The 15,482-nt window shown below is 36.7% G+C and overlaps 1 protein-coding gene across 1 annotated transcript in view; it reads right to left on the bottom strand.

Annotated features, from left to right (window-relative positions):
* PPIL4 (peptidylprolyl isomerase like 4) overlaps positions 1 to 15,482 on the bottom strand; it is a 34,684-nt gene that overhangs the window by 17,747 nt on the left and 1,455 nt on the right. The window contains exons 2-8 of the mRNA XM_040448920.1: positions 11,294 to 11,361; positions 11,145 to 11,209; positions 10,768 to 10,885; positions 9,906 to 10,048; positions 9,314 to 9,410; positions 8,457 to 8,573; positions 2,341 to 2,465 (exon numbers count right to left, since the gene is read on the bottom strand). Coding sequence (XP_040304854.1) covers positions 2,341 to 2,465; positions 8,457 to 8,573; positions 9,314 to 9,410; positions 9,906 to 10,048; positions 10,768 to 10,885; positions 11,145 to 11,209; positions 11,294 to 11,361 — 733 coding nt within the window. The remainder of the gene's footprint in view (positions 1 to 2,340; positions 2,466 to 8,456; positions 8,574 to 9,313; positions 9,411 to 9,905; positions 10,049 to 10,767; positions 10,886 to 11,144; positions 11,210 to 11,293; positions 11,362 to 15,482) is intronic.

The raw sequence follows: 15,482 nt of genomic DNA, 5'->3' as shown, positions 1-15,482 counted from the left end.
ATTTATTAAAAGTCAAAGTTAAACTCATGGAACTATATTTCTCCCAGTTTCTTCAATAACAATTCAAAAAAAGTAGTTCACCAGTGTAGTAACTAAATTATCTAAATTCTACTCTAAATGACCAATCTTGGCCTAAATTCCTAATGCACTGAAGAAAGAACAACAGTATTTACTTTACCATGCCAAAAGCAAACTAATGCTAAAAAAACTCTTTAAGTCTTTATTCACTTCTAGTCCAAATGTAAATGAATTACAGAGTATACAATGATACTGCAGAATGTATACTGTAGTATACAATGTTACTGTATGTAAATTCATACACATGTACATGTTTAATAAGTTTATACTTTGTAGAGTTTTATTTTTTTATTTTCTTGAGAGAGAGGGAGCGCACGTGTGTGCAAGGGAGGGCAAAGGGAGACAGAGAATCCCAGGTGGGCTCCATGCTCAGCACGGAGCCCAGCGGGCTTGATCTCATGACTATGAGATCATGACCTGAGCTGAAATCAAGATTCAGACGCTTAACTGACTGAGCCACCCAGGTGTGCCCTTGAATTTTAATACAAACCAAGCTCAAATTAAACTTCATAACTATAACTATTAAATAGAACTAATCCATCTTAACAATCAAGTAAAAGGGCCAATAAGAGGAGTTGAAATCACCTGGCTTGCCCATTTACTCACATACCATAAGTCTCATTTTAAAAACATGAAATGAAATGAATAGGGAAATAAAACATTGTGAGACAAAGGAAAAGTAATCACATTATACCATATGGATCAACTGTTATGACATTTACATATATTAAAATGTAAATATGGAATAATGATCTAACCAAAACTATGACACAATCAAAGTAGTAGGAGGTATGAATGAAGATGGAGAAGGCAGGAAGAGAGGTAAATCCTCACATGCCTCAGCAGGAAGTCAGTATATAATATCTAAAACTCAAAAATAAAAAGTAGCAATATAGGAGTATTTTTTGTAAATATGATATACCATAAGTACGTGGAGGAATAAAGTTGAGTAGCCATTTATGGGAAGATTTTTCTTTCAACAGGAAGAATAAAGAATGATTTCATAGGCAAAAAAAAACAAAAAACAAAAAAACAAATAAAAAGCCCCAAAACATAACCTAAAAGGAAATTCAAACATAACATAATACTTTTTAATCAATTACAGTTGACCCTTGAACAACATGGTGGTTAGGGGTCCCAGCCCCCTCCCCTGCAGTAAAAAATAAGCATATAATTTTTGACTCCCCCAGAACTTAACTACTAATAACACAGTCAATTAATACATGTGTGTTACATGTATTATATACTGTAATCTTATAATAATGTAAGCTACAGAGAAGAAAATGTTAAGAATAATAAGGAAGAGAATATACATTTATAGTACTATACTGTGTTTATCAAAAGAAATCTGTGTCTAAGTGGCCCCATGCAGTTCAAACCTGCAGTTGACCATGCAGGTCAACTGTGTAATTGACCTTCCTCAAGAATATTTCCCTTTCTCACAGAAATAGTAGCTTCATAGACTTTTACATTAACAATGCAGGGGAAGAAAACATTATTAGCAAAAGAAAAAAATCTGGGAAAATTTAGATTCAAATTTATTTTGACATAGGGGTGCCTGGCTGGCTCAGTCAGTAAAGCATGTGACTCCTGCCCTCAGGGTTGTGAGTTCAAGACCCATGGTGGGTGTGGAGACCACTCAAAAAAGAAAAAAGTTAATTTTTTTTTTTTTAATTTTTTTTTTTTCCAACGGTTATTTATTTTTGGGACAGAGAGAGACAGAGCATGAACGGGGGAGGGGCAGAGAGAGAGGGAGACACAGAATCGGAAACAGGATCCAGGCTCTGAGCCATCAGCCCAGGGCCTGACGCGGGGCTCGAACTCCCGGACCGCGAGATCGTGACCTGGCTGAAGTCGGACGCTTAACCGACTGCGCCACCCAGGCGCCCCGAAAAAAGTTAATTTTGACATAGATAGCTGGTAATTCTAGCGAGAACTTATATTAAGTATTTTAAATATTAAAGATTACTGAGAATACTACAGAACTACTTAAACTGTTCCATTCACTTCCTGTCTTAGACTGAAAATGTCTGTTGGAAGGGGGAGAATCATTCAATTATATATGTGTGTGTGTATTTGTGTGTGTATATCTCTATATATACACATACACATATAAATACATCTTTTTCTCCCCTGCTATGCCAAAGAGTCATCTGTAAAATTCACCAGTACAAAATCCTAGAGTTCACAGATTCATCCAAAAATGTCATTAGAAAACCACCAATACCTAGTTTTTCTAAAATCACTAATTCTAGAGATTACCTTCTTATTGGCCCAAATCTTGAGAATATTATCTCCAGATCTTCATCTGTGGTCACTGGATTCAATTTACACACAAACAGCACATTTTCTGGAGGTTTAATATCTGCATCAGGTAGGTCTCCCACCTAAATTGTAAGTAAACAAAAATATAAATCAATTCCTTTGTTGTTTCTATTCTAACTACCCTACGTATGCCCAAAATGCTGATTTCCCTAAACAACTGAATTTACATTTGAAATTACAGGCTCAGGGGCACCTGTGTGGCTCATGAGATTGAGCCCCGCTTTGGGCTCTGTTCTGACAACACAGAGCCTGCTTAGAATTCTCTTTCTCCCTTTCTCTCTGCCCCTTCCCCACCTGTGTGCTCTCTCTCTTTCTCAACATAAACTTAAAAAAAAAAAAAAAAAGAAAGAAAAAGAAAAAGAAAGAAAGAAACTACAGGCTCAGGAAAAGAAATCTAAATAAGATTGCAAAATCTGAAACTATACTGTATTAATAGCTAATACTTGTCTGACTTTGTGTGAATACCATGCTTCGCACTTCACACACACTACTGCCAATTCTTAAAACAACTGTGTGGTTTCCATTTTATTTTTATTATTATTATTATTTTTTTTTATTTTTGGGACAGAGAGAGACAGAGCATGAACGGGGGAGGGGCACAGAGAGAGGGAGACACAGAATCGGAAACAGGCTCCAGGCTCTGAGCCATCAGCCCAGAGCCCGACGCGGGGCTCGAACTCACGGACCGCGAGATCGTGACCTGGCTGAAGTCGGACACTTAACCGACTGCGCCACCCAGGCGCCCCTGGTTTCCATTTTAAAAATGAGTAAAATAAAATTCAAGAATGTTAAATAATTAACTGAAGGCCACCCAGTAATAAGCAACAGAGTTGGGATTTGAGCCCAGATCCATCTGGCTTCAAAGTCCCAATTTTATCTCCTGTTTTTCTTTTTTCAAGTACTTCATATATTAAAAAAAGAATTATACAAAGTATATCTAAGGAATGGAGCATGAAAATAAAAAACACCCACGATGCTAACTAGCTTAAGAACTAAAATGTCCCTTGGGGCACTTTGGTGGCTCAGTCGGTTGGTTGGGAGTTTGACTCTTCATTTCGGCTCAGATCACGATCTCGCAGTTCATGGGATTGAGCTCTATGTTGGGCTCTGAACTGGTAGCCTGGAGCCTACGTGGGATTCTCTCTCTCCTTCTCTCTCTCCCTGGCTCTGCCCTTCCCCTGCTTGCATTCTCTCTCTCTCTCTCTCTCTCTCTCTCTCAAAATAAATAAACATTAAAAAAAAAAAAAAAAAAAGAACTAAAATGTCCCCTGATCCCATTACTCTGTCTCACCAGAGTAACAAATATCCTGCTTTTTGGTTTTCCTTTTTGGCCATTCTCCTGTATCTTCAGAGTTTTCTCAAATAAATACGCATCCCCAAGCAATATAATTTAGTTTTGCTTGTTTTTAAACCTTTGAAAAATATGATCAGGGACGCCTGGGTGGCGCAGTCGGTTAAGCGTCCGACTTCAGCCAGGTCACGATCTCACAGTCCATGAGTTCGAGCCCCGCGTCAGGCTCTGGGCTGATGGCTCGGAGCCTGGAGCCTGTTTCCGATTCTGTGACTCCCTCTCTCTCTGCCCCTCCCCCGTTCATGCTCTGTCTCTCTCTGTCCCAAAAATAAATTAAAAAAACGTTGAAAAAAAATTTTTTTTTAAAAAAAAGAAAAATATGATCATACTGACACTAGCTTTCTGCATTAGTAATGCTCCATTCTTTCTGCACTGTTGTTTGATATGGAACAGCAATAATTCAGGGAGAGTGTTTCTTGTTTTTTACTCTCACCCTCACTATCATCTTCTACTTCAACCAAAATGAACTCGACTTCACAACCAACTACTGCACTGAATACGGTATCCCAGTTCTACTAAAGGACCAATGAGGGTAACTGTGGGAGAACACATGATGGAAATGGTTTCATTGTGGCAACCCTGTATTTGCCATGGGCCTTTAGATGGGCAAACAATACTTATTTATACATAAATTTGAAAACTCTCACTAATGATTTCTGATAACACTATCATGTGAAGTATCTCCTCTTGGATAAACACACTTAAAAAAAATTTTTTTTTTTTTTTAAATCAGAAACAGTAATAAGCAACAGAGCCAGTTAGATCTGTTCAGTGCTTCTGAAGCCTAACAAAAGACAACAATCTGGAGCACCTGGCTGGCTCAGTTGATAGAACATGCTTGATCTCAGGGTTGTGAGTTCAAGCCCCACACTGAGCATAGAGCTTACTTAAAAAAAAAAAAAAAAAAATAGAAGATGAAACCTGTTAATAGTGAGAATCAAAACAACACACAACCACATATCAGAATGGCTAAAATCCAAAACACTGACAATACCAAATGCTGACAAGGATGTAGAGCAATAGGAACTCTCCATCATTACTGGTGGGAATGCAAAATGGACAGCTAGTTGGGAGGACAGTTTGGCAGTTTTTTAGAGATAAACATAATCTTACATAAATTCCAGTAATTGCATCTTTAGGTATTTGCCCAAATGAGTTAAAAATTTCTGTCCACACAAAAATCTGTACACAAACGTTTACAGCAGATTTGTTCATACTTGCCAAAACTTGGAAGCAATCAAGACACTTTTTTTGAGAGAGAGTACACACATGCACAAGCTGGGAGAGAGAGAATCCTAAGCAGCCTCCATGCCCGGCACAGAGCCCGGCGCTTGATCTCACAGCCTTGAGATCATGACCTGAGCCGAAATCAAGAGTTGTACACTTAACCGACTGAGCCACCCAGCTGCCCCAAAACATTTTTTAATAGGTGAATGTTTAAACAAACTGTGGTGCATTCCATACAATGGAATGTTATTTCGTGATCAAAAGAAATGAGCTATCAAGCCACAAAAATACACGGAGGAATCTTAAGTGCAAATGGCTAAGTGAAAGAAGGCAATCTTAAAAGGATACATACTATGTGATTCCAACTATATGACATTCTGGAAAACGCAACTATGCAGACAGTAAAAAAAGACCAGTGGCTGCCAGGGGAGGGGGGCAGGGAGAGATGAATATGTGAGCACAGAGGATTTTTAAGGCAGTGCAACTATTATGTATGATACTGTAATGACAGATACATATTGTTACACATTTCTCAAAACTCACAAGATGTACAACACAGAGTGAAACCTGATGTAAATTATGGACTTTAGTTAATAATAATTTATCAAATATTGACTCACCAAGTGTAACATATCTACCACACTAATGCAAGATGTTAATAATAAGAGAAACTGTTGGGGAGAGGGATGAGTGTGCACAGAGAATTATCTGTTACTTTCTATTCAATCTTTCTATAAACCTAAATCAGCCCTAAAAAATAAAATCTACTTAGGGGTACCTGGCTGGCTCAGTCGGTAGAGCATGCGACTCTTGATCTTGGGGTTGTGATCTCACCAAGCACCATGCTCGGTGTAAATATTACTTAAAAAAGTAAAATCTTTGGGGCACCTGGGTGGCTCAGTCGGTTGAGCATCTGACTTCGGCTGAGGTCATGATCTCATGGTTCATGGGTTCAAGCCCCGCGTCAGGCTCTATACTGACAGCTCAGAGTCTGGAGCCTGCTTCGGATTCTGTCTCCCTCTCTCTCTGCCCCTCCCCTGCTCACACTCTGTCTCTCTGTCTGTCTCAAAAATAAATAAACATTTAAAAAAAAGTAAAGTCTTAAAAGAATATATAAACTCCAAATTTATTAAAGTCAAAGCAAAAAAAAGAATCCATGAGTCCTTAGTAAAAATGCACATATAAATAAAAAGATAAAAAAGAAGGGCCATTCCTGACAGTAGAAGGCAGACTGACAAGTGTAGAAGTAGTGGGAATTAGAAAATCACCACTCTACATTCATCAAAGTAAAGGCTGGTTGAGACAAGAATCATGAACAGCTGAGAAATCCACAGAGACAGTTTGATAAGGGACAAGACATTTGAAAGGTCTCAAATGCTACAGATTGTTTACTAGCTGCAAGGGAAAAACCAAGTATACAATGGAGACACCAGGCAGAGGATTACCTTGATCAAGTAATCAAAATGAACACTTTCCAATGAAGGGCAGATGGATATTGCGGACCTGTTACTGCAAGTGTAACATCTGAGAAGGTCACTTATGTAGTATTCTGTCTGTGCACATAATCTGAATCTAATCACAAGGCAACTGTTGAATATTCTATAAAACAGATGGCTTGTATTCCTCAAAAATGTTAACAGCATGAAAAATAGGTTAAGGAATTCTTTCAAAGGTTAGAAGAAACATGATAACTAAATGCAACAGATGATCAGTTAAGAGCTGGATTCTAGACTTTATGGGGAAAGTTATAAAGGATATTGCTGAAATAACTGACAAAATTGAAACATGGGTAAAATTTTATCAATTTTAAATTTCCGGATTTTGATAACTGTACTGTGAATATGCAGAATAATATTGTTGCTCTTAGGAAAATGCACACCCGGGGCGCCTGGGTGGCGCAGTCGGGTAAGCGTCCGACTTCAGCCAGGTCACGATCTCGCGGTCCGTGTCGGGCTCTGGGCTGATGGCTCAGAGCCTGGAGCCTGTTTCCGATTCTGTGTCTCCCTCTCTCTCTGCCCCTCCCCCGTTCATGCTCTGTCTCTCTCTGTCCCAAAAATAAAAAAATAAAAAAATAAAAAGTTGGAAAATGCACACTGATATAAGAGGTAAAAAGGAATGATGTTTAGGACTCACTTTCGAATGGTCCAGAAAAAATAATATGTGTATATACATGTATAATTGGAGAGAGGAGGACGGGAGAGAGAAAGGGAGAATGAATAATCAAGCAGATGTGGCAAAAATGTTAAAAATTGGTGAATCTGAGTAAAAGGTATAGAGAAGTTCTCTGTACTACTTTTTTAACTTTCTCATAAATTTGAAATTATCTGAAAAATAAAAGGTTTTGTTATGCTAACCCAACATCTTCCTGGCATAAATTGCCTGTACTTTTGCTTTTGAAATTCTGATGCTAATATAATGTTCTTTCACTTATAAGTCACATATTCTTCCTGCCCAGTTGCTCAAAAGATTTTTCTTTTAAGTGCAGTAATTTTCTTAGAACTTGTTATTCTGTTGGTTGTTCTGGGTCAATAGTTCCAGATACACAGTGTGCTCATTAAAAAGTGTATTTTCAAATTTTTTTTAATTCAGTAAAGTTTTCTTGAATTGTAACCTTTAATATTTGTTCCTTCAGCTCGAGATGAGAACAATGAATTTTGAAACAGGACAAGAATCTGCAAGCTCTACTATGTAAAACAATGATAATAAAAACTGAATTATTCATTCAAATATTTATTGATGATCTACTGTGTGATAGGTATGCCTATTCCACAAAAAATTAACAAATGGAAAAAATGTCTGGTAGGTCAATTAATCACTACTGAAGAACTGTTCCCCAAAGGACTTCATACTGTTAATAATACAAAGCAGTATGTTTTAGGGTGCTCAATTTCTACACAGGTTCCTTCCTCCTGTAACTACTTAACCTCAATACTTGAGTTGTACAAAGAATTATTAATATACATAAAATTCAGTGCAATAAACACTCTTTAAAAATGAGATAAATAGGGGTACATGGCTGGCTCAGTTGGTTAAGACATCCAACTCTTGGTTTCGGCTCAGGTCATGATCCCAAGGTCATGGGATTAAGCCCCATACTGGGCTCTGTGCTGAGCTTGGAGCTGCTTGGGATTCTCCCTCTTTCTCCCTCTCCCTTTGCCCGTCTCCCCAGCTCACACACACGTACACTCTCTCTAAAATAAAATAAATAAATGAGATGAATATAAATAATTGAAATTCAACCCATATTCGAAGTTGTATATCCACTGCCTATTTTTGAAAAAGGCACTTAGCACTATATTGATAATGGAACCAAAATTTGTTTACCTTTCATGTGTCCTATAAAATTTAATCCAGAAAAAATTCAAAGCTAAAGTTTTTAATATTTTGATTATCAAAGAGCCAAAAATAAATTTACAATGAGTTATATATTAAATAAATTTCAGAACAACTACATGACCAAAAATAATCATCTTACCATTTCTAACAGAATAGCTTGAGTTTTAGCCTCTTTTTCTGCCTTTATTTCTTCTACTTCTTCAGCTGATCTTCCTTTAAAATCATCAATTTCTTCATCTGCTCCTATTCGACCACTCTGTAAGGCAGAAGCCACTTAAAAATATACTGAAAGAATTGAAAAATCTGAGAAACATGGGAGACATGACACTTTATCCTTAGTTCCATCAAATATGTTAGAACAGAAACTCAAACAAACTTACAAGCCTCAGAAAATTATTTTAAATTAATGTCATAATATTGGCCAGACTAAACTTCTAATTTATTGTTAAATCAAGATAAACATTTTTAAAGAAACTATCTAGTATCCAACTCAGTGCTGAATGCAGAAGATAAATGATCTTAAATGTTAAGCACCAAATCCCAACTATAAAAATCAATTCAGCTTTGATAAAGCTTCATAAACAGAAACTTATACCTTAAAACGTAAGAGGAAAAAGTCTGCATTATGCCACAAAAATATCGAGGTTCTAGTATAGCTCCAGAGTGTCCCCAGTTGAAAAGCTCCCTTACAAGATGATGTTTAATTTAGCCTTAAAGCTATACTCCTACACAGAGTTAGGAGATAAGAAAAACATTTTCACAAGGTATTAACATAAACTTCTAGAGCTAAGGCTCTACTGGTGGAACAGAAATTGAAGAAAGAAAATCAGGGAAATGAAAAGAAATTAGGGAAAGGAAAAAATAATTCTAAACTTGTCCTAGTACAACTGATCAAGCAAGACATTCTGAAGAAATAAGTTTTAACGGACTAAAAAGCAAAATCTATGCAAAGCATTAGTATGCACATACATTCAATCACAAGAAGGCTCTACTTACATCGAGCTGTTCCCTTGTAGGTTCTGGTGATCGATCAGGGATTAATAAATCTGGAGGGTCATCAAACGGATCATCTAAAATCACTGTGTGATTTATCCTTACAAAATAAATCCAAGTCAAAAGGTTACATTTACATTATTTCAGAATCCATGTTTTACTTTTTATAAAGGTTATAACAAATGTCTTAAGTATCTCTAATGACAAAAAACCATAGGCACTTAAATTTTAATGCACAAGGATATATTACTAGAGTATCATTTATCTTAGATTTACTACTCTGCACTGCTCTAAAATAACATGTCTAATATTAACATAAATGTCTAAATCTTAGTAGTTTTGCCATTATTTCTCAATATGCATTTTTTAAAAACTAAATTAAAGGATTAATAATTCTTCCCAACATAAGCAACTATAATTAATTAGTACAAGTATAAAAATACAAAAAAATCTTGTTTACTTTATGGAGTTTTATAGTCTTGTATTAATACACATTTTGGAATTATCCAAAAACCAGTCCTGCACTTGATATCTCCACTATGTGTCAAACACTACAGTATTAAAACATTCTAGTACATTGAGACAGCAAACACACCTGATATCCTGATATGGTACAAAGTCCTTGTCAACAAAGGTCTCATTAATTTTCTTAATTATGTCCATGCCTTCTGTCACCTCACCAAACACCGTATGAACACCATCAAGGTAATCTAGATTATCTCCTGTAGTAATAAGAAACTGCATAGAAAGACACAGCAAAATATAAAAATATATCTATAATTCTAACTGAAATCAATGACAGACTGATAGAAAAAATACACAAAAGTAATACTTCACATTAACTGTGTGGATTCTTACCCACTTGTTACTTTTAAAAAGTATTCCCTGATTGCTTAAAATACTTGGGCAAACCAAAGCTCAGTTTCTTCACATGTGAACTGTGAGGAAAAAAAAAAAAATCTACCCCAAAATGGGTGGTTGTAAGGATTAAACGAGACAATGAATGAAAGGTTCTCAACATGATCTGTTTTGAAGTAATAAAATACCAAAAGGAAACAGACCACAATGTCAACAGTGATGATCCATGGATAGTGGGATTGTAGATGCTATTTTCTCCCATGTACTGCTCTGTATTTTCTGATCTCCTCACAATGGACATACCTTACATTTAAAAGAACAAAATAAATTTTTTTAAATATTTTACTTTTAAGTCATCTCTACACCCAACATGAAGCTCTAACTCATAACCCCGACATTAAGAGTCACACACTCTACCTACTGAGCCAGTCAGGCACCCCCCAAATTTTTTTATATGGAAAAAAATATAGTGTAATATTTTTCTTCTAACAACTATCTTTGCAATTATCTTCTTATTGGGTAGTTTGAAAAGATAACTCTGTGGCTCTTTCTAGTCCTTCATTTTAAAACAAAAGTCATCTTCTCACTCATTTCCTCACCTGAGATCCATGTTGATCACTGCCATTGTTCACCATGGACACAGTGCCTTTCTTCTTGTGCTTAATTCTTGGTACTTTTTCAGCTTCGAAAAAGCTTGCTTGATCACCATACAGTTGACTGAAAAAATACATAATAAAGCTTTAAAATATAAGTACCCTCAATATGAAATACAGAAGTACTAGTACCAAACAGAACTGCCATTTCTTTGTAGAAATACCATTATGATTCAAAATACTCTTTTTTGCTATAGACATTTAGGGAACTTAAGGGAAAAATCTATCTTTGAACGATATTTTAAAAAGCTGATTGAAATATGCTAGTTAACACTGTTAAGAGGCAATTCTATTTTTTCTCATTTAAAAACAAAAGAACTCACCCAAAAACAGACTCTCCTCCACGGCCAGTCCCTGTAGGATCACCAGTTTGTATAATAAAATCCCTCTATAATAAATAGGATACATTATTAAATCACAGAGTTTGCTAAGTGGTTCCAATAATAGACATGACTAATATCTACCAACTTACCTGTACATTGTGAATAAGACAATAATTGTAATATTTTATTTTGCACAACTTCAGGAAATTCAAGCAGGCTGAAAGAAAGTAAATATTAAACTTATCACAGTAGTTCACAAATACATTTTTAAGCAAGTATATGCACAGTTGGTATAATTTAATTTCTAAATTACCATATAAATACTTCCCCCCAATGCTCAAATGTCCAAAGTCATAAAAAAGGAAGTAAGTCTAGGAATATATTTTAAATCATATATATATTGATAATATATATATCAATATAAATCAATAAAATAAATATAAATCAAATCAAATAAATCAATATAAGTCAATATATTTTAAATCATCTTTGTATTCTCTTTTTTTTAGGACTTCTTGATCATCCGAACTAATGCAGGAAACTGACATTTGGGATAAGCAATCATTTATTTTTTTTAATTTTTTTTTCAACGTTTATTTTATTTTTGGGACAGAGAGAGACAGAGCATGAACGGGGGGAGGGGCAGAGAGAGAGGGAGACACAGAATCGGAAACAGGCTCCAGGCTCTGAGCCATCAGCCCAGAGCCCGACGCGGGGCTCGAACTCACGGACCGCGAGATCGTGACCTGAGCTGAAGTCGGACGCTTAACCGACTGCGCCACCCAGGCGCCCCAGCAATCATTTATTAATGGATTAGTTTTGCAAGAGAAAAAAAAAGAACAAAGAATATACTACAATATAGTATAATTATATAACACAGTATACTACATTATAATACAGTAATGTTATGTAATATAGTATATACTGTATATATATGTATGTGTGGTACATATATAGTATACTCTTAGATGTATACTATACGAATCCAGCAGAGTACCTGTAAATGGATATAAATTATATAAATTAGAGAAAATCAAATATCTGAGACCAATTTTTTTTAGAGATTTTATTTTAAGTAATCTCTATACCCAACATGGGACTCGAACTCACAACCCCAAGCCCAAGTGAGCCAGCAAAGCACCCGAGACCAATTTTTTTACGGTGATTAAATAGCCCTTCACAAAAATCCATACGCTGATCATGTACCAGCTTTCTCATATAAATTCACTCACTTATTCAATAAACATTTACTGAGTACTTTTTAGGTGCCTGGCACCACTGTCACAAATGCCATTAAACCATAGTACCTGTCCTCGACAAGTTCACAGTCTAATTGTGGAGAGATACACTAACAAGTTCTCAGAACATTAAGCCAGAAATCAGACAGAAAGACCTATGAGGCTGTCTAGAGAGCTTATACCCAAACCAACTTAGTTAAGTGATACCACTTAAATAGCAAAATAGTAAAAAGTGATTTTAAAAAAGCCGCAAGAGTTTAAAAGAAAGATTGTTTCTGGCCAGGAAAATTAGAAGACCTCATGGAGGTTTAAGGTGGGCATTAAAAGAACTAGACAGGCAAAAATTAGACTGAGTAAGCATTTCAAGCTGAGAAGACATTATGAATAAGTCTAGAAGTGCAAATTTAAACGTTTTCTGAAGGGTCCGAAAGACCAGTTTACGTTCTGTAACACCTGGTAATACTAGAGTAAGAGAGGGTAGAGAGACTGAAGGGGTAGGATGGGGCTAATCTATTGGAAGGTCTTGAATACCAGGCTCTTGATAGTTTTTCTGGAAAAAACAGATTTCTGGATTACTGTTAAATACAATGCTACATAGTACATATGGTACAAATGTGCAACAAAGGTACCACTCTGGTAGGGGATACTGAAAATGGGAGAGGTTGTGCATATGTGAGCATAGGGGGTATATGGGAAATCTCTCTAAATACCTTTCCCTCAATTTTACTATGAACCTTAAATTGTTCTTAAAATATAAAGTCGTTTAAAATAGGCAAGGGGGGTGGTGAACACAGAATAATGTACAGAGAAGTGGAATCACTATACTGCACCTAAAGTAACGTAACGCTACGTGTCAACTAAACTCAATTAAAAAAAATTTTTTTTTTTTTAAGGCAAGGGGGAGAATCTATAGATTAAAAGATATTTAAGAAAGGGGTGTGCCTGGCTGACTCAGTCGGTAGATTATGGGACTCGATCTCAGGGTTGTGAGTTCAAGCCCCATGTTGGGTGTAAAGATTACTTAAAAATAAAATCTTTAGGGGGACCTGGGTGCCTCAGCCACTTAAGCGTCCGCCTTTGGCTCAGGTCATGATCTCATGGTTCATGAGTTCGAGACTGCGTTGGGCTCTGTGCAGACAGCTCAAAGCCTGGAGCCTGCTTCAGATTCTGTGTCTCCCTCTCCCTCTGCCCGTCCCCCACTTGCTCTCTCTCTCTCTCTCTCTCGAAAATAAACATTAAAAATAATTAAAAATAAAATCTTTAAAAAATATTTTTTAAAAAAAGGTATTTAAGAGATCTATCAACCAATATAATAATGGACCCTGTATGGATCTGCATTTAAATTAGCAAATATTTTTAAAAAATATTTTTTAAATGTTTGGGGCACCTGGGTGGCTCAGTCGGTTGGCCGTCAGACTTCGGCTCAGGTCATGATCTCATGGTTCATGGGTTCGAGCCCCACGCTGGGCTCTGTGCTGACAACTCAGAGCCTGAAGTCTGTTTCATATTCTGTGTCCTTCTCTCTATGCCCCTCCCCTGCTCGCGCTCTGCCTCTCTCTCTCAAAAATAGACAAACATCAAAAATTTTTTTTACTTTTTATTGATATTTGAGGGACACAGAAAGAGACAGAGACAGCGAGCACTTGCGCACGCACTTGAGCAGGGGGAAGGGCCCAGAGATGAAGACAGAATCGGAAGCCAGCTCCAGACAATGAGCTGGGAGCTCGAACCCACAAGCAGTGAGATCACAACCTGAGCCAAAGTCAGACACTTAACCAACTGAGCCACCCAGATGCCCCAAAATTACCAAATATTTTGAAAACATTTATGAGACAATAATAAAATATGAATGAAATTAAAATATTATTGCTAATTTTTTAAGATATGATAATGATTTGGGGTTATGTTTTTTTTAAATAATTTTTTAGAAATTCAAACTGAGGGGTGCCTGGGTGGCTCAGTCAGTTAGAAGTCTGACTTCAGTTCAGGTCATCATCTCGCTGGTCCCCGAGTTGAGCCCCACGTCCAGCTCTGTGCTGACCACTTGGAGCCTGTTTCAGATTCTGTGTCCCTCTCTCTCTCTACCCTTCCCCCGTTCACGCTCTGTTTCTCTCTGTCAAAAATAAACATTAAAAAATTTTTTTAAAAAGTAATACAAAATGAAGTAATTACAGATAAAATAAATCCCATGTAATAGACTTATTACAAAAAATCCAGCATAAATGAAACAATACTGGTTATGTGTTGACAGCTCTTCACTATAGCCGGTCATTGGCGCATGAAGGTTCATTTACGTGACTCTTTCTACTTCTGTATATGTTTCAAGTTTTCTATACTAAAAAGTAAAAAAATGAAAGAAATAGAAGAAAGGGAGAGAGGGAGGGAGGAAGGAAAATAAGCCTGGATATGTTTACTATAAATTGATAAGCAGTTACACACTTAAGGAAGTATCCAATCACATGCTTGCAAATACATACAAATGGGGTGGGCTTAGTTTTTAGCGTTCCAAACTGCAGTTGCAGAATTGCTACTTGTCTATTCTGCCTGCGTTCACTAGGTGGCAAACCCTACTCCATCTTGAATTCCTCACAACCCTGGGAAAAGAGGCCCCAGCCAGGTGCCCCACATGAAGAAACCAACTCAAAGAAAAGCAAACCAAGAGATGAAAAATACAATTCCCTATAACATCATTTGAACCCCTGGATCCCACCATCCTTAAAGCCAAGTTTACCCCAGTAGCAGGAGGCAATCAATTATTTTCTTTGTTTAAGCCAATTTGATTTGGGTTTCTATCATCTGCACAGAGAATCCTAACTAATAAACACACACATATACATTAGTCACTATAATGAGCCTTTAGTGTGTGCAAAGTGGCAGGCGTTGCACTAGGTGCTTAGGATAGAAAGACAAGGAAGGCACTACGGTCCCTGCTCTCGTGGAGTTTACAATCTTGAGACACGAACTGCAAACAATTACAGGATAACAGGCAAACGATGTAACAGAATGTGTTACATGCTTTTTAAAAAGGATCTTAGAGCAGAAGAAACAGATCTAACTCTGCTCAGGGACAAGGGAGAGCCTCACAGAAGAAATCATGCTT

Source organism: Herpailurus yagouaroundi, unplaced genomic scaffold (genome assembly GCF_014898765.1).
Source record: "Herpailurus yagouaroundi ecotype Mexico unplaced genomic scaffold, PumYag 198, whole genome shotgun sequence".
Classification (NCBI taxonomy): domain Eukaryota; kingdom Metazoa; phylum Chordata; class Mammalia; order Carnivora; family Felidae; genus Herpailurus; species Herpailurus yagouaroundi.
The sequence above is the reverse complement of the archived record's forward strand: the minus strand, read 5'-3'. Positions and strand labels throughout refer to the sequence as shown.